We start from the raw sequence: 17,962 nt of genomic DNA, 5'->3' as shown, positions 1-17,962 counted from the left end.
TAGGTATCTGGATAGCTCTCAGGTGTGACTTCACGCATCACAATTCTTAGTGGGTCACTTGTGGGGAGTATGGCCTGCTAGGTATCTGGATAGCTCTCAGGTGTGACTTCACGTATCACAGTTCTTAAATTTGTCTGCCCATCTCTGCTGGTGGTAGAGCATTTAATTCATGTTGCAACTAAGAAAAAGACAAAAGTTTTAGTCCATTCAGTCAGTTTTTATTGAAGGCCAACATGTATGAATTATAGGCAGTGTTTTGAAAAATGAAGACCCAATACTAATAGAGATGAACACATTAATGGAGATTAAGAAAGATCAGTTCTAGCTTCTCTTCCCATTCTTGGACAGGAATTCTGTTTGGTCTGGTTTTATTGTTATTTTACGTGTATGGATGTTTTGCCTGCATTTGTGTGTGTGCACGGTGTGTGCTTCTTACTTCCTTGGAGACCAGAAGAGGATAGTGTAACGGGAGTTAGAGACAGATGTGAACTTTTTCATAGGTGCTGGGAATTTAACTCTGGGTTCTCTGGGAGAACAAGAAATGCTTGTAAGCACTGAACCATCTCTTGTTTAGCCCATTTTAATAAGCTGCATTTCAAAGTGTATATGTGCCATGATATGCCTGTTGTAAATTCAGAGATTAGGCCTTTTATTTTTGTCAGGACCCATTCAGAAAAATCTCTTCCTTAGCCAAAAGTGACACTGATGTAAAGATACACAAAATGTAAAGATATGTAAAATGTAAAGATATATAAAATGACAAGCAGAGAAACTATTTGGAGATTAAACTCATTTGTGCTTTCACTGTGTATAGGCGCTTACAGTAAGCCTCAGTATAGAGAGGTGCTACATATTTTAACCTCGTGTGGCATTTTATATGCCACACTTCCCTGGCTTTAGAACACTTGTCATGAAAGTTATTCTTGATACTCTTAGTCATTGTCTAAGGAAGTTAATTACATATGCCTCGGTTTCAGGTTAAAGGTGAGAAGTGGAAATGCGTTATTCTTGCATAGAAAGATGGTGGCAAGTTGGAGAGCTTGTGTCTAATGTACTTCTGGGATGTAGACTAAATGCTAAAGGGAGGTGAAGCAGGAAGGAGATGTTCTTGACTTGGCTGCTTCACCCAGGATGGTGGGAGCTACAACTGACATTGTCTAATTAGATTGTGAAAGTTATTTTGATCTGTTTTCCACAGAAGAGTTTGGAAAGTACTGTGAAGATATTGTGAACACAGCTGCATGGGGCGGTCAGCTTGAGGTAAGCTTGAAAGTCCATAGTAATTTAGGCTATTAAATTAACTCAGAAGCACACTTGTCATTTTCACTTGTTTTTCAGCCAAGTCTAGTTTCTCTTTGATGATGCCTTTTTTTTTTTTTTTTTTTTTTTTTCTCTACATTTGCCACTTTTCTCTTGAGAAAGAAACAGTTACACATTTTTATGTCTATCATTAGACCATGTACCTTTGGGTAAGTGAACCACAATTTCATTATAACTAGCCCTGAGTTGGATTTGTGACTTAATAGAAGCTGCTGTTGGGTCTGTTTGGTTTCATTTGTGATGCTTCTACTGCCAATCTTTTGATTTTCTGTATTTAAAAAAAAAAAAAAAAAAAGATTTCCTTGGTGTGGCAGTGCACATCTGTAGTCCAGGCAAAAATTGTTAGGCAGTCTTGGATGCTAGCCTGAGTTACATAGGGATACCCTGTTTTAAAAAGAAGAAAAAAGGAAAATTGTAGATTTTATTTCATGAAAGTAAATTTTTACCTAAGTGGTAGTTCTATGTTGGGAAAATAAATTCTCCTTTATATCAGAAATAGAAATGAGCCAGCATTGGCCTTATGTGTGTGTAATCCCATCATTAGGGCGACTGAGGCCAGATAATGAAGAGTTAAGACCAGCCTAGGCTATGCAAAATAAAAATTGTATTTTGTATAAGACTTATCTTAACACATCTGTTATAATTATCTGTTGAATTCCTCAATAGTGGGTTAAGTTGATGCATTGACATTGTATAAGAAAGCAATATATTCAGACACACATGGAAACTTAATATAATTTCTTTGAGCTCTGATTTTTAAAATTTACTGTTAACCATGTTTTACTACAACAAAGTATCCAAATTAGGCCTGGTGGTGACAAGCATTCTGAGGTGGTAGAGAAAGGATGAGAAGGCCAGTCTTAGGCTCATGTCCTGACTTATCTTCTGTGCCTTAGATAAGTCTCCAACTTCTTGACCTCTAGTTTTGAAGTGAAAGGCAGACTGCTGTTAGTGCATGGTAGAGTTTGAACTAAGATGCCAGATGAATGACTCCAGCAGTGTAGGTATTGTGTGAAGGTAATTAGTTGTCTTCAGCAGTCTGTGCCTCAGAAGACTCTTTAAACTGTTGTGTGAAGATGAGATATAAATGTTCCTTTGCAATTTTTAAATCCAGTGCTGTAGTTGGACCTCTCCACCAGAGGGAACCATCCCCATTAGTTTTATCTCCCAATTCACAAATGTTTCATTAGCTTTATAATGACAGGAATAAAGAGACTTTTGAAGTACCTTAAAAGCTTCACTAAGATATGATGGTATTGGGTGCTTAACTCTGTTAAACTGAGATATTTAATTGAGGCAGTTTTTAAGATTATCTTTGGAAGGGTGTTTGCTCATTTATTACTTATGAGTTCCTTTGAAATATAAGTTGTTGTTTTTACAGTGGGATCAATATATATTATCGATTAAAACCAAAGCCAAAAGAAAATCTTACAGGGTGTATGTGGTTCTGGGTGTGCCACAGTGCTCTTGTGGCTCTCAGAGATTAAGGTCAAGTTGTCAGGGTAGAGGCGAAGTCCTTATCTGCTATACCATCTCACCAGCCCTACCATATGGCTTTTTTGAAGACATTGCTATTGCTTTGCTTAGTTTAAAAACAAAAACAAACAAACAAAAAAAACAATTAGCCAAGTTTGCGTGTAATAATTCTGGGAAGCAGAGGCAGGTGTATCTTTTTGATTTCCAGGCCAGCCTGGTCTACAAACTGAGTCCAGTACAGCCAAGGCTATACAGAGAAACCCTTGCTCGAAAAACAAAAGAAAAAAGAAAAATATTTAAAAATGTGTTTCAAAGGAACATTTTGCAAAAAAATATGGGATTTTGTTTATATTTTTGTGTAGCATAGAATTCTTTCTACGTTTATTCTTGAAGTAAATTTTAACATTCTTTCAAAACCTAAAGGTTCTGTTTGTGGCATAAGTTTTGTAATTGGGGCAGATGTATAAATTAGCAATTTATGTTGGAAGGCTGCCAGGATGGATTTCGTTATGAACTCAGGTTCTATCTAGAATCAGCTTTCTCAGTTCAGCATCGGTTATTTAATTTTTTTTCTTTTTGGTTTTTCCAAACAGAGTTTTTTTTGTGTAGCCTTGACTGTCCTGGATTCGCTTTTATAGACCAGGCTGGACTCGAACTCACAGAGATCTGCCTGCCTCTGCCTCCGTGAGTGCTGGGATTACAGGGGTGTGCCACTGCACACAGCTGGTTAGTTAATTTTCTGTTTGACCCAGAGAAGTCTTTTAACATCCTTTTACCAGATTCTAGGTGTTAAAAAAGTGAGTATAATGGCTCACGCTTGTAACACTAGTACTTGGGAGGCAGAGGCAGGAGGACTCTGCAAGTTGACGCCAGCCTGGTCTACATAGTATGTTTCTAATTAGCTGGGCTACATGGTGAGACATTGTGTTAAAGCAACATCAGCAAACAAATAAGCACCCCCACTTTACAGAAACGAAACAATAATAGATAACTTACCAGTATCTGTTCCATAAAGTGGTTATGAAGACTGGCTGAATTAATCCACGTGAAATGTATACGTTGTTATAATGCATGGTCATAGTATGCCAGTAGTCATTAGCATTACTTTTAGTAGTTGCTGCTATTCATTAGGCTTTAAGCTCTAAGTTTATACTGTGTGTTATAAAGTTAAAGTAGCATGGCATGCTGACCAGATGGAGATTCTAGCACAGGGCAGAATAATTCACATACTTATACTTACCTTGTTCCTGCTGAAAGTTATAAAGTAGTGGTTCTTGATACTGACTGCATCAGCGTCATCTGAGAAGCTTTTGAAAGCAAATCTCATGTTTTGCCAGACCCTATTTCCTTTCCTGTGGCTGGTAACAATTTGGTCTGATGTTCAGCCACGAGTACTTGAAAAATTGCAGCATTATGAAAGATGGAATGTTTTCATCTACGAGACTGTAATAAGCACAGTCTACACTTCACCAAGTTTGACATTGGTATTTTACAATGCTATTGTGTGTCCAAGGTTGAGAAACTTCTGCCATTGATGTACAATTTGTCTATCTATCTATCATCCATCTTTTCATCAATTAACCAAATAGTAAATGTTCACTCATCTGATATGAACAGAGACATCGTTGCTCTAACTGGTTGCCGTGTTCTGTGTATGTAATTCAGTAATTTGTGATCTGAATAAGATTTACATTTTTGTTTTTGTTGCTAATCCATTTTTTTCTCCTGTAGCTGAGAGCTCTGTCTCACATTTTACAAACACCAATTGAGGTACTACAGGCAGATGCTCCTCCTATTGTAGTTGGTGAAGAATATCCAAGGAGCCCTTTAGTGCTGGTGTAAGTACCCAGAAGTTTTACTGTTTCATTTTTCATATTTAAGAAAAAAACATTTTCTTATACATACTAAGAAAAATGCTATAATTAGTTAATTATTTCTGTTTATGTTAAAGGCAGTCATAGAACTAGGAAGCATCAAAATGTGTGATTCACATAATTGCTTAAGACTATTGACCCCCTTTTTTTGGCATGAGCTGAGAATAAAGTTCTTTTAAAAGGCTGTGAGATTTTAAAACTAGATTTTTGTTTTTCCCAGTCTTACATTAACAGCACTAAGTTTAAACTGGCACAAAAGGTGGAATTATTCAAATAGCCCTTCATGTTGTGAATGTATTTGCGTGATAGAGAGTTGGCCCTTCACATTTGGCATGGAGGATTTACTTCTGTAGTTTTTTTGTTTGCTTGCATGTGTGTGTGTGTGTGTGTGTGTGTGTGTGTGTGTGTGTGCGCGCGCACGCGCGCGTGTGTGCATGTTTATGTTTGTTAGCTATCCTTACCACTAATGGTTTGGACTTTAATGATACGTTGAGCTCATTGAACACTCAGCATCTTAGCCTTTGTGCCTCTAGAGATTGGACTACTTGCTAACTGGCAGTACTCATCACATGATGGTGAACTATTAATGAACATGCTCATAATAGTCAATTAATGATATCTGTGAACGGAGACATTCAGAGTGCTTAGTCATATGTCTGTATACTATGTATAGATAGTAAATAACTCATCAAATTACATTTTATTTTTTCATTTCAGATACATGAGGCATGCATATGGCTTAGGAGAGCATTATAATTCTGTTACACGGTTGGTGAACTCAGCTACTGAAAATTGCAGCTAGTTTACAAGATGCTACACTACGTTTATAGAGTGCACCAGTCTGAATATTCCCACCAAATGCTAGATTCTTGTAAATGCTACTGAAAAACATAACTACCTTAAATCAGTTTTCTGAATGCGCGTAAGAACAGGCTTCTCAGAAGTCCATTAGATTAACTCTCAGCAGTGCTCTCTTAGCGACATTCTGAGAGCTTAAAGTCTACTGTGGAGAACATCATTCATAGACCAAGCTGTTACTTTTTTCACTTGTTTTAGTTATCATGGACATTCTGATTTGGAATAAATTTTGTTTTAAGTTTTGGCCCCAAGCTTTATGTTTCAGAAGTAAGTATTTCAGTGTAAGTTTTCTTAAAGTATGGAGACTTGGTCTCTGTCATCACAGGAACATATTGTAGTGACAGCAAGTTTATTAATGCTTATAAAATGCGTGAGATCACAGTGACTTTGTTCTCACTAGGATCAATGGCATGACACTTGTTTTGCAGCATATCTCTATTGCTAAGAAGAAACTAATTTTTGAATACTTACACGAGAATCAGTGTAGTTCAAAGAAATGAAACAAAATTGGTGGTAAATAGGTGTTCATTGTACCTGTTTTGAATCTTTCTTAGAAATTGGAGATTTCCTTTTTATGTGTGTGTAGTTTAAGAAGTCTGTAACTCCTGCTTTGCTGTTTTTTTTAGCTTGAGGCTGGAGTTAGTGTTGTATCTTGGTTTTCTTCACACTGAGAACTTCTACATTTTCCCCAACATTATTCAGCTGCTTTGCTTTCCCTAGAGCCTGTCCCACTGAGAAGCACCCAGCAGCCTGTCACTGCTCACCTGTGCAAAGTGAGGCTGTAGTAATAGAAGGGACCCTGGCTGTATTCTTTTTAAGTCTTTCCTGTCCTCCTAACCAGATCTCTGCAGTGCTGACCTTGTAGGTTTCAAGAAAGCCCTGGCTACAAATTATTTTGTTGCGTATTGTATCACTTTTCCCACTCACATGTTTGATTATGTTATTGTATGTATAGGTGGAAAGTTGAAGGTGTAGAGCAGTATGGTAAGATCAGCGCAGAAGCGTGTGTAACTGGATTTTAAACATTTTCTAGCAATGCTCTTTGTAAGAGAGTTGTACCCCTGACAAGTGTGTCTGCTATACTTATGTAATGGTACATGGGATGGGGACAGAGCTCTACTGGAGCACCTGCTCATCATCCATGAGGCTCAGGGTTCAGTTTCTAGCACCAGCAAAACAAAACAAATTATGAAAATGAAACCTTTTAGTTTGACCTGTTTTATTCCAAGTTAGAAATAATAATGAGGATTAAGCATCACCACATTTATAATATTTGGGCCTTTGATCCATGTATTCATCTATGAGTAAACAATGGGCTTATGATGTTAAAAGCAGGTAACAGTGCGGCAAACTAGCAGAGACTGTGGTCAGCAGAGCCGGGGCTCCCTGACTGTCATTCCAGCCGAAGAAGACATAATGCCTGCTACACAATGTCTGAAGAGTGTCTGCTTTGTAACTTTTGATCTTTTAACTCTGAAGTTTATGAAAAGAATGAAGCTGTAAAATAAATCCTTTGAATTTATTTTGAAGTAATGTTATCTTCATATTAAAGTATCAGCATTAACGAGTAACAAACATGAAACTGAGCGATTGCAAATTCCTTTTTCAACAAAGATATTTTAAAATAACTCATTGTTTTGTTGTTTTAACAAGAATTTGAATGTACTTAATTATGTATTTCTATTTTTTGTTTATATGTTTTATTTTAAAATGGCCAGTATATTTATGAGTAAAATGTATGGCCAACTTCTACCATTTTAGTTATAAATAAAAATCTTTTAAAAATGGCGGATGTTGATTTGAAAACAACACATGAGAATTAAATTTGTTGCTGCTGTTGCTGGACTAATGGGAATCTCACTAGCTTTCCGTAGTCCTGATTGGAAACTTGTTATGTCAAAATTCTGGAATGGGTCTTCAGCTAAGAATTTTATCCACTCAGATATGTTTACAGCCTGTAAAAAGTGAAAAAAAGAATGTGTAACTACTGTGAGCAAGATAGTTTTACTCATGTCTGATGTCTGCCAAAAAGAATAAATGATAAAGGAGTTGAATCAATATATATGTATTCAAATTGTCATTTTATTAAACAGTTTCAGAATTCTGAAATAGAACTCAGCTTGCTTTAGCACTTTATCTAGCTTTTATTTTTCTTTACCTATTGAGAATAATGCAATCACAGGTTCTTGTACTTAAGGGACTTTGAATAAATATATGAGCATATCATCATATGCAAAGTAAAGAGATAATAAAGTAAGGGAGTTAAGCTACTACTTTTAGAAAGGAGGTAGAAGCTTAGGATCAGTGGATGCTTATTTTGGATCAGTAAATTCTAAAAACATAGTGAGATTCATCAGTGTTTTGTTTGTTTTTAAGGGCAAAACTGGTACATGAACAGAATTGTTAGGATACTGTCTGCCTTGTCCAGGTGTCATGCGCCAGTGAAGGAGCAAATCAATTGATTGTTGAGAATGTAATTGCTGGTTTCTTAACTTTGGTTTTTAACATTCGATGAGCAAATGTGTTTTCTCAGTTTTTTATTTCATGCATTTAGTCTTTCCTGATTGAAATCTTATTTAAAGATGTTCGTTTTACATGTATAAGCTCTGGTAGCATCAGCTCTTTCCACTCTTGCTTTCTCTTGACTGAGTACCCCCCTGTATTCGTCACTGAACTCACCGACTCTTCTCTCTCAATACCCACTCGTGTTCTCTCTTCACCTAACACCTACCCTTGTCCTCACCTCACTGAACAGTTTTGAACTATTATTCAGAGTCAGATGCTTTACCCACTTCACCTCTTACCTGTTTTCCTCAGCTAAGTGGACCCTCCTTAGGCACATGTCTTTAGACCCTCACACCAGGCCAAGCTGGTTAAGGTATGATTCTTTCTAGTGCCTACACACTGAGAACTTTCATTTGTTTTTTTTCCCCTAGTTTAAGTGCTAAGAAATAACTTCTTGCTAAACAGCATTAAAAGATTTAGCTTAATAGGTGCTTGTTAAATGCTTGCAAAGTGACTTTGGACATCACTTGAGAGAACAGAACTGAGGAGCTGCCATTAAGCTGTGAGTAGAGATAATACACAATTGTGCTTTCTCACAAAGGGAGTGCTTTCTGCTTTACCTTACCGTAGTCTTCTGGTCGTTATTTGAAAGGGAGAAAGGAACAACCCAAGAGCATTTTGCTTTCTCCTTTTTTAGGTATCCCTAGCCGGAAAGTCCCAAATCTGAGTAATCAAAATAGAACTTAATGCGCTTGCACCATAAGTAGAAAAGCCTATACTGCTAGGCTTTAGGTTTCATGCACAAAAACTTGGAAAATTAATATACATAATTACTTGGACTATGGGAGGCCTGTATGATAGATAAGAAGCATAGATAAGTTTCTTACTTAGACATGAGACCCATTCTCAAGGTGATTATGTATGTGTAGGCAAACGTCTGGAATTCTGAAGAATCCAATATCCAGAATTTCAAAGAAGACTCAGCCTGTATTGTGTAACTGTGACTTTACCTTTATCAGTGAAGAAAATGGCTGGTTTCAGTGAATCTTCAAAATATAAGGAGTGTATAGACTCAATAATTACTAAAAGCTTTTTGATAGAGTGCTCATAGAAAATCTATAGGGGCCAGTGAAATTAAGCTATAATGTCTCAGTGGGTGCAAGTGTTTGCCACCGAGTCTGAAGACACGAGTTCTATCTTTGTATGTGACATGGCAGAAGGAAAGAACTAATCTTCACAGGTGTCCTTGGCTTCACATGTGCCACACGAAGTTTATAGGTCTCATATTTCAGCATAGTTAGGATGGCTAATATTACTTAGTGAAATACATCACTGCCTTTCTAGAGGGCTGCTGAAATAATAACTTGCAAAATTAAGCTCTCGTGATTTCTGTATCACCCTTGTTTATAGTTTCAACCAGCACAGTACTGCTCTGGGGATGACTGAACTCCAGAGTATGAGTTTGCAAGAGATACAGTGACCATGTTAAAAAGTAGTTTGTTTTTGAATCCTGTGTTCTTCACTCCCTACCGACGGGATAAATGAAGCATATTAGGGTATTCTTCCAACAACAGAACGTTTCTAGACTGCCCTTCAGTTTACAAGTTGGCAGAGGTCTCTCCTTGTTTTCACACTGTAGGATGAGGTTTTTGGGGTTGTCTCTTTCCCGGGCATTGGCAGAGGAGAGTATTTAGATACTTCAGCAGATAAACTCTGTAGTTTGGATTGCCTACATGTCCTCAGGCAAATGAAAGGATCCCAAAGTCTTAAGAAGGGACTGGAATACTTAGTGCTTGTTGTTAAGCTTTGTCACATGCACTGGAGATAGTTTGAGATCAGACAGTCTTAATTTCAAGTTCTTCACTCTTAATTTTAAGCTCTTGCTTATTATAAATCAGGAATAGTTCGTCCCCACTAGAACTATATTACTTAACTCTAAAATGCAGCAAAATACTTAAGCAACAGGAAGTAAAAATTTGTTTTGCTCACAAGTCTGAGGGTTTAGCCCATGCCAGGCAATGGATGGTGACAGGAACTATTGCTCACAATGCATGGTGAGGGGACCGTAGGGCAGTGGGTCACATCGCCCTGTGGTAAGAGAGAAGATGGATGCTAATGCTGAACTTGTCTTCTTTTGATTCAAAGAACCTAACCCATGAAATAATGCCACTCCTGCTTAAGATAGTTCCTCCCACCTTCATGAATCAGTCTAGAGGTTTTCTAGTGTCTTTAGAAGCCTGATCAGAGATCTGTCTCCTAGGTGATTCTAGGTTCAATCAAGTTGACACTGTCACAAAAACTATCAAAACTTAGGTGTGGCTAGAGGGATGGGTCAGTGCTTAAGACTCACACTATTATTACTGAGGACCAAATTTCATTCTCCGCACTCACATGGGGAGGCTCACAACTCCCTGTAACTCTAGCTTGAGGGGTCTTGTGTCCTGGCTTCCAAGGACAATTGTACTCATGTACACATCCTCACATAGAGATGTATAATAAAAGAAGATTATAGGCTTCCTGGGAAATTTGTCATTCCTTAAAAAAAATAAAAATAAAAATAAAAATTTTAGCATTTTAGCATGTTCTGTGTGATTTGTTTATGAGAATAGTTATTCTATGAGTGATCTTTTTCTTTTATCATTGGGAAGGGAGGTACAACCATAAGATTTTAATCTCTTGGAAACCTAAACACTCAAGACAGTTTATAAATCAGAACTTTGAGAAGCCAGGGGAAAGGAAGGCTACACTCTTGCCTCTGGTAACTAGGATGAGCCCTAAGAGTGATACAAGGTAAAAAAAATCACAGCAGCTTTTTTTTTTTTTTCTTTATCTGATATCTCAAAATTTGATTTACTTTGTTTAGAAATCCTGATTGATTTAGACAGGGTTACAGGTTTGGTTTGGTTATGATGATACTCTTCTATGAGTTTTAAATCTGGCTATTCTGAACCAATCAGCATGGACTTGGAAAACACCTTTTCTGAGTTCATAATGAATATTCAAGTGCTTCTCAGAAATAGTTGGTGTATGCTGTGATAAATTGACAAAACTTGTTTTAATTATTACTGAATGTTGACACAATTACTCAGTGGTTTGTCTGTGTGCCTTAGAGTTTTATACATTTGCTCAGTAGTCTGAATGTAACTGCACCACGTGCAGAATGCTTCTAAAAGCTCCAGGTGCTCATATTTTTGGTGGAAAACACTGTTGCCTCTTAACCCTGTGGATCACTCCCTCTCTGAAATTACCTGCTTCTTTCTGTAGCTCTGCTCTTTGCTGGCTCTAAGTCTGTGGCCCCTGTTGTGGTCCCAGCCCTTTCTGATTATTTTCAGGGTGTTGTTTATAACTCTTTTGCACACTACTTTAAAGCCTCTAAAGTTGGTGTGCTGAATGTAGTAGCAGTTACACTTTTTTTGGCCCTTGTTTAAAAAGATTTCACTTAAAATTTGTTGCTTTCACCTTTTCAAGAAAAAAACTACAGTTGTGGTGCTGAGCCAGGCTTTCCTCTTGCAGCACTTGGTGGGAACCTGGTTATAGTTATCTGCTGTAGGAGGACAGGCAATCTGCTTAGTGTCTGCTAAGTTGTGTTTCTTGTCTCAGTCAGACATGCCCAGTGTCCAAGCCACAGTCTTGGCTCTACTGTTAATCATCCCCTCTGATGCTTCTTATTTTGTTTTGTTTATTCCCCTTAATTGGCCTCTGTAGATGTTCAGTAATTGATTGGTCTTGGTTTTATCTCAGTGTCCTATTTTCTGCCTCTCCAATCTATTGGCTATTTCCTTTTGATGTGTATGTTTTTAATATCTGGTAGAAAATATGTGTCTGTGTTTTTAAAATAGATGTTAGAGCAGTTCATCTAAATAGATGGTAGTTAAATTGCTTCTTTGGAATCTGGTCCCATTGGCAAAATAACAAAACATAGTACAAGATGATAAGTTTTTGTGATGCTTTCATGAACTTAAGGAAAGTTGTTTAAAGGTACATTCTTTATCAGAGAAACTAAAAAAGTACTTAGTTATGTAACTATGCTGGTCATACTTGGGGATGAAGCTTTAAAAATGACCTTACTTAGCAGTAAGAATGGGTAATTCTGTATTTCTCTTCAGTGACTTGCTCTTTTAAATCATATGAACTGCTCATAGAGAGCCAATCTCCTAAGTCATGAGAGGTCCTTTATCAATTTCTGGCATTGTCATTTAGCCTTTCTTCACTTGAACTCCTCTAAGAAGGGTAACTTAAGCACTCAGCTATTTAATGAATATAATGAAGTAGTGATGGATAAAGAATTGGACAGCCAGGTGTGGTGGGAAACGCCTTTAGTACCAGCACTTGAGAAGGAGAGGCAGGTGGATCTCTGTGCGTCCAAGCCCAGCCTCATCTCCAGGGTGAGTTCTAGACTAGTCACAGTAAGACCTCCCCAGACAAAGAATCAAAAGAGGCTGTTCCACAGATGGCAGCAGGGGGGCAGGTCCTTGATGTAGTGTGCCTCTGTCTGCACCTGTGTCAACCTTGCAGCTCCGTGTTTGTTAAATGACAGTGGAGAGCTGGATGTATTGTGTGCACGAGATTGCACAAAAGCAAGTGGAACTTCCTGAACACTCACTTTGTGCTCGGAGCCGTGCTGAATAGTTTACGTGCGTGGGCCTGTTCACGTCTCAGTTCAGGGTCTGCTGTTTTCATCCCTGTTGTAAAGATAATGGGATGATACTTGAAGAAACATGAGTTACTTGCACACGCCACATGGCTAGTCATCAGTAAGGCTTTCAGTGGAAGGCAGGCTTGTGGCTGTACAAGGCCCTAATATCAAACCTTCTGTTTCCATATTTGCTTTAAAAAGTGAACCAAGAGAAACCAATGCTATTTATTAAAGGACAGAGAATTTCTATTGCAGTTCTGAGTATATCAAGCATCTGCTAGTTTGAAGACTTGTACCCGAAGTCCCAGACCACACTCTAATCACAGAATAAGCTTGCCAAAACAAGTCAAGTAAATGCATTGGTTTCTTTCATAATCTGTATTTATGAACTCCTGGTTTTTTTATGCATTTTCCTGGCTTTCAAAAATCTGTCAATTTGTCACAGAGGCCTTTGTTACATTCAGAATCAGCCAGGTATTTTCATATCGTAGAGTTGTAGTAAGTGGAACAAGCCTTCTATGTATTAGTGAAATAAATGGCTGTTTTCACTTTAAGGCCATTGACATCGTAGGATGTATAATTTAGCATTCTCATAGCACTTTGTGCTTCCAAAGTAATTTATAACCATTAGTTAGCTATTTCCCATGCATCTCTGTGGAATAAACTCATATTCTGTCTTGTTGTTTTACTGATGAGAACAGAGATAGAGCCAGTTTGACTGACTTGGTAAAGTTCACATAATAAGTTATTAATTCTGGTCTGGATTAGTATCCAGCTTTAGCTTCTTGGTCCTGTACTGGGTTCACAAGCTGGCATTTTGAAAAGCTGATGATTTTTCAGTTTTCTTGCCAAAAGGTTTGATTTCTGCTTGCTGGGAAGGCTCCGGATGCCAGCATCCCACAAGGATCTGCAGCAGGCAGTTGAGCAACCCTCTCATTTGCAGCTGCCCACATATAGGGGTGTAGTTAAGATACGGGTCCAAACGCAAAACTCTGAAAGAGCAAGCTCTTCTATGTGTTTCCGCCCCATTTTGTAGGTTGCTAATGTATATATACCCGAACTTGCAGAACTGTCCTACCTTGTCAGATACCCTCCAACCCCTCCTATGTATCCTCTCCCTTCATACCCTGAGTTGTTATCTAACAAAAGGCAGTTTCAGTCACGATCTTACCCACAACTCTAATCCAGCTTCTCGTCTCCATCCCTCCCTCTGACTCTAACACAGTGCAGAAGGCACCTCATGGAGGGCTGGAGCAGCAGTAGTAAACTCATTTTGGGCAGTGTGGGTAGTCTCTTGACGCTTTAACAGTGTTGGACCCTCGTTTTTTGCTGGTTCACCTCAGCTTAATGGACATCTATTGAGTGCCTGCTCTGTCAGTTATGCTGTTGGAACTTTTCACTCAAATGTGGCTTAGTAGATAATAGCAAGGGAGAATTTGGAAAAGAATACAAACTCTTAAGTGAAGTTTAAAGTCTGTTTTATGGAAACTGCTCTGCTTAGCACAGAGGCTCCATGGGCAAAATGAAAAGCATGAGGAAAGGGAAAGTGTGCCTGACCCTTTGCAAGTGGCCTCCTAAGGGCTGTGAAAGGAGTGACCTGATAGGGTATGACATTAGACTTAGGGACTTTTAGCTCACTACTGCGAGTATTTTAACTGACAAGCAATAAGGAGCCAGGGCAGCAGATGTACGGATTTTACTTTAGAAAGATAGGCACTGCTGTGGATGCCCAGTGTTAACTTGTTAACTGCCCAATATGTGTGAAGTCTTGAGTTCAGTCCTCAGCACTGTGCAAGACAGAGAAGGAGAGAAGACAGATGTGTGGGGACAGTGGCAGCTGGATCAGATACTGTGGTGTGTAAACATGAAGAAGTCCAGGTGGGAAGCTGTGTGACTTTCCGTTGTTAGCAGTGGGAGGAGAAGCAGACAGGTGGGATCATGATAGCAGGGTGGCATTGTACTGAAACCAGCTTAGCAAAGCTAGGATTTTAGCACAGAACCCTTTGTGGACACACACACACACACACACACACACACACACACACACACACACACTTTAGAAATCTTACGTTGCAGCTTGGGAAACAGTAGTTTTTTTGCTGGGTGTTATGGTTCATCTTGAATGTTAACTTGACCAGATTTCGAATCACTTTATAGGCATATTTTTGGATACGTCTGTGAGAATGTTTTTAGAGAGGATTAATGGAGGGACAAGGCCTTCTCTCAAAGTGGATTGCATCTTCCAAGAGTGAGGGCCTAGAAAAAAGCCATGTCTGTCTTCCTCTGCAGCTCTTTCCTGCATTAGTGCATCTATTGGTCCTTTCACTGCCACCCTCTTCTGCCATCAGATGTCGGCATTTTTGACAATCCTGTGTGAGCTCTATACCAACAATTTTCCAGAGTGCTTTCAAGCTGTCCCTGTCAGACTGGGACAGCTGAGATGTCCTACTCCATAAACGGAGTGGCTCCCTGGCCTCTGCCTCTTCATCTTGAAGACAGCCTTGCTCCTAGTGTGCAGCCCAATCTATGGAATCCCCTTATGTAACACAAGTACAGTTGATTGGTTCTGTTTCTGTAGACAGGCCTTCCTGATAAGGCACCATGTGCACTTACGGTTCTGCTGGCTGACTCATTGCAGTGTATTCACGCGGAGTTCGCATTTCCTCTTCTGTCAGATCTTCTTTAGTCCCACTCGTGTGCTAAATTGCATGTGTAAGTTAAAAAAAAAATCCCATATTTTTTCACAATGCCTAGTTTTTGACTCATTAAAATCTTTTGCTGCTATAACAGACATAAGTGAGTTTTGGGAGTTGGCCTCAAGTTTAAGAAGAGTCTTGTATAGATTATCGTTGGGAGATATATCATAGTGGTAGGTTATTGGTGAACAGTTAAAGAGCCAAAGAGAGTATCAAGCCAAAAGGAAGGTAACTTCTACATAGCAGAAGGTTTGGTAACGCTATTTGCTTTAACAGTGAGAAATGAACATATGTTACCAACTGGATGCTCCAGCTAAGGACTTTCTGAGTATCCTGTCAAAAATGATGTCAGGATGAGAGAGATTAGCAGGAAGAAAATTTAAATATAAAGGAGTATGACTTTGGGAATTTGAACAATAAACTATTTCATTCCTATTATAATGGCTATGCTTGGTTGTCAAATCTGGAATTAGTGAAGACCAAGCTACTTGGGTGTTCCTATGAGGGATTTCCTTGACTGGATCATTTGAGGTGGGAAGACCCACCTGAAGTCTGTGCTGCACCTTCTGTGCAGCCTGTGTAAAGGACATGGAAGAAGGAAGCTTTTGCTTTTTACCTGCTTGCTCTTATTGTCAAGGTTATTTCTTCACTTGTAGTAGAACCTACTTCTAAAGGAGTCCTATATATGCTGAAGACCAAGAAGACATCCGTCCTCATGGTGGACCTAACAGGCAAATATTGGATTTTTGGGCTTTATGCTAGGAGACAGCCATTGTTGGAGTAGTCAGACCACAGGCTGTAAGCCACACTAATAATCCCATGTCTCATTCTTTCTGTAGAAAATGTGACTATTACAAATACCGTCTCTAGGTAGTAAATGATGCTCAAAGTGAGAAATGTCTTTTAGGGAGGGTAAATCTGAGAAACTAAAGGAAGTGTGAAGATGAAACTGATGGGTTTGTTTAGCACACAGGAAGAGTAAAGATCCCAAGTGGATGGCTAGAACCTTAATGGTACAATTCCACAGCAGTCTCACCAGGAACCACGCTAGACGGCTGGTGAGGTGGCTCAGCAGGTAAAGGTGTTTGCCACCAAGCTGGTGGCCTGAGTTCAGCCCCTGGATCTTAGACGGTGGAAGGACAGAACGGATTTCCACAAGTTGGCCGCTGACCTTCACATGAATGCTGTGGCAGTTCTCACCCTCCTACTAAATATAACAAGTTTTTAAAAGGGAAAGCTGAGTTAGAGACTGCACATGCTGGAGGCGGCTGTGGCTGTAGATCTGGCTTGATAGAGTGTGCTAAAAGGCTTGAAAGACCCACTGAAGTGTGTGTTTGTTTGTTTGTTTTGAGATTTTTAGATTATTGCCAGATTGGATAGAAAGGAATAATGCTAAATGAAAAAATAAACTTCAGTGTCTTGTCGGTAGGCCTGTCTACTGTAGTGAAATAGTACAGCCACCATGAAATACAGTGTGCCAGTGCCTCAAAGGAGTATATGCTGGCACTGTATGACATAACAATTCCAAAGTAAATATACCCTAGTGAAATGAAAATGGCTATACGTTCAGTGCTCCAGTCAGTGTTATATCTAAGAGCCAAAAAGCAGAAACAGCCCAAATGCCCTTCAAGCAGAAGAAAAGATCGGTCAAAAGTGTTATGTAGATATAATAGAATATTATTTAGTAGTTAAAAAATACTTAATTGGGTATGCTTTTATGTGGCTAAGCCTTGCAAATGTTTTTTTCAGAAGCCAGTCATAGGATTTTTATCTTTGTACAGTGTTCAAAGTGAGCAAACTTTTATTGAAAAAAAAAATACAAGATTAGGGTGGGTTATGGTTGGTTCTTAAAGCATGACCATAGTTCTGTTTTTCTCACTTGCTGTCAAGAAGTAGATTTTAATTTGCATCCCTTGAGATACAGGTAGGCCTCAGAGACTTGCTTCTTTCTAATCAAAAGATTGTGTTAGAAGTGATCTGACTTGAAGCTAAGTCACGGAGGTAACGTTCCCACCCTGCTTTCTGTCTTGAGATGCTCACACTTAGAGCCCAGCTGCGTGTCCAGTCCGCACACTGGAAGGTTTTAGTCAACAACAGCATCTCTTGCAAGATGTGGGGAAGGAAACCTTCAGTTGATTCCTGCTGGTCTAGCCTTTGTGCTGCTACAGCGGTCACCAGGGGAGCAAACATAAGCTTTGCTCAAACAAAGACTGGTGAAGAAATAAGCGTTTTAAATCATTGTGTCGTGGTTTCACAGCCATAGATAACCAGGGTAGGGAGGTTGTGTTTATACTACTGGGTACCTGCTAAATATGACAGAAGAAGGAATCAAAGTCGACAGTGTTGTCTGGGTTTGGCACATCAGTAGAAAGCAGGATCAGGGTATAGTGCCTCCATTCCCGCTTCTGTGGTATTTCCCAGTGTTTGGGTACCATCTCCTACAATTCTGGGCACACCAGTCACGTGAGAGGGGACGGTGCCACAGATGTTTCAGAGCTTCCTCTTTGTGTGTGAGTTCTTGTGTATATTCATCTTCTTAGGGATGTGAGAGTGTGTGTGTGTGTGTGTGTGTGTGTGTGTGTGTGTGTGTGTGTGTG

General features: G+C 39.1%; 1 protein-coding gene across 3 annotated transcripts in view; it reads left to right on the top strand.

Annotated features, from left to right (window-relative positions):
• The window catches only part of Otud6b (OTU deubiquitinase 6B), an 18,089-nt gene extending 10,501 nt beyond the window's left edge, over positions 1 to 7,588 (top strand). For all 3 annotated transcript variants that reach the window (XM_055603522.1, XM_055603523.1, XM_055603524.1), the window contains 3 exons: positions 1,199 to 1,260; positions 4,528 to 4,634; positions 5,388 to 7,588. In XM_055603522.1, the coding sequence (XP_055459497.1) occupies positions 1,199 to 1,260; positions 4,528 to 4,634; positions 5,388 to 5,472 (254 nt within the window). In that variant the 3' untranslated portion in view covers positions 5,473 to 7,588. The remainder of the gene's footprint in view (positions 1 to 1,198; positions 1,261 to 4,527; positions 4,635 to 5,387) is intronic.
• Positions 7,589 to 17,962: the final 10,374 nt, after the last annotated feature.

The sequence above is a fragment of the Psammomys obesus genome, unplaced genomic scaffold (genome assembly GCF_907164565.1).
Source record: "Psammomys obesus unplaced genomic scaffold, mPsaObe1.curated_primary_1811, whole genome shotgun sequence".
Lineage (NCBI taxonomy): Eukaryota > Metazoa > Chordata > Mammalia > Rodentia > Muridae > Psammomys > Psammomys obesus.
This window is presented reverse-complemented; position numbering and strand designations above follow the sequence as displayed.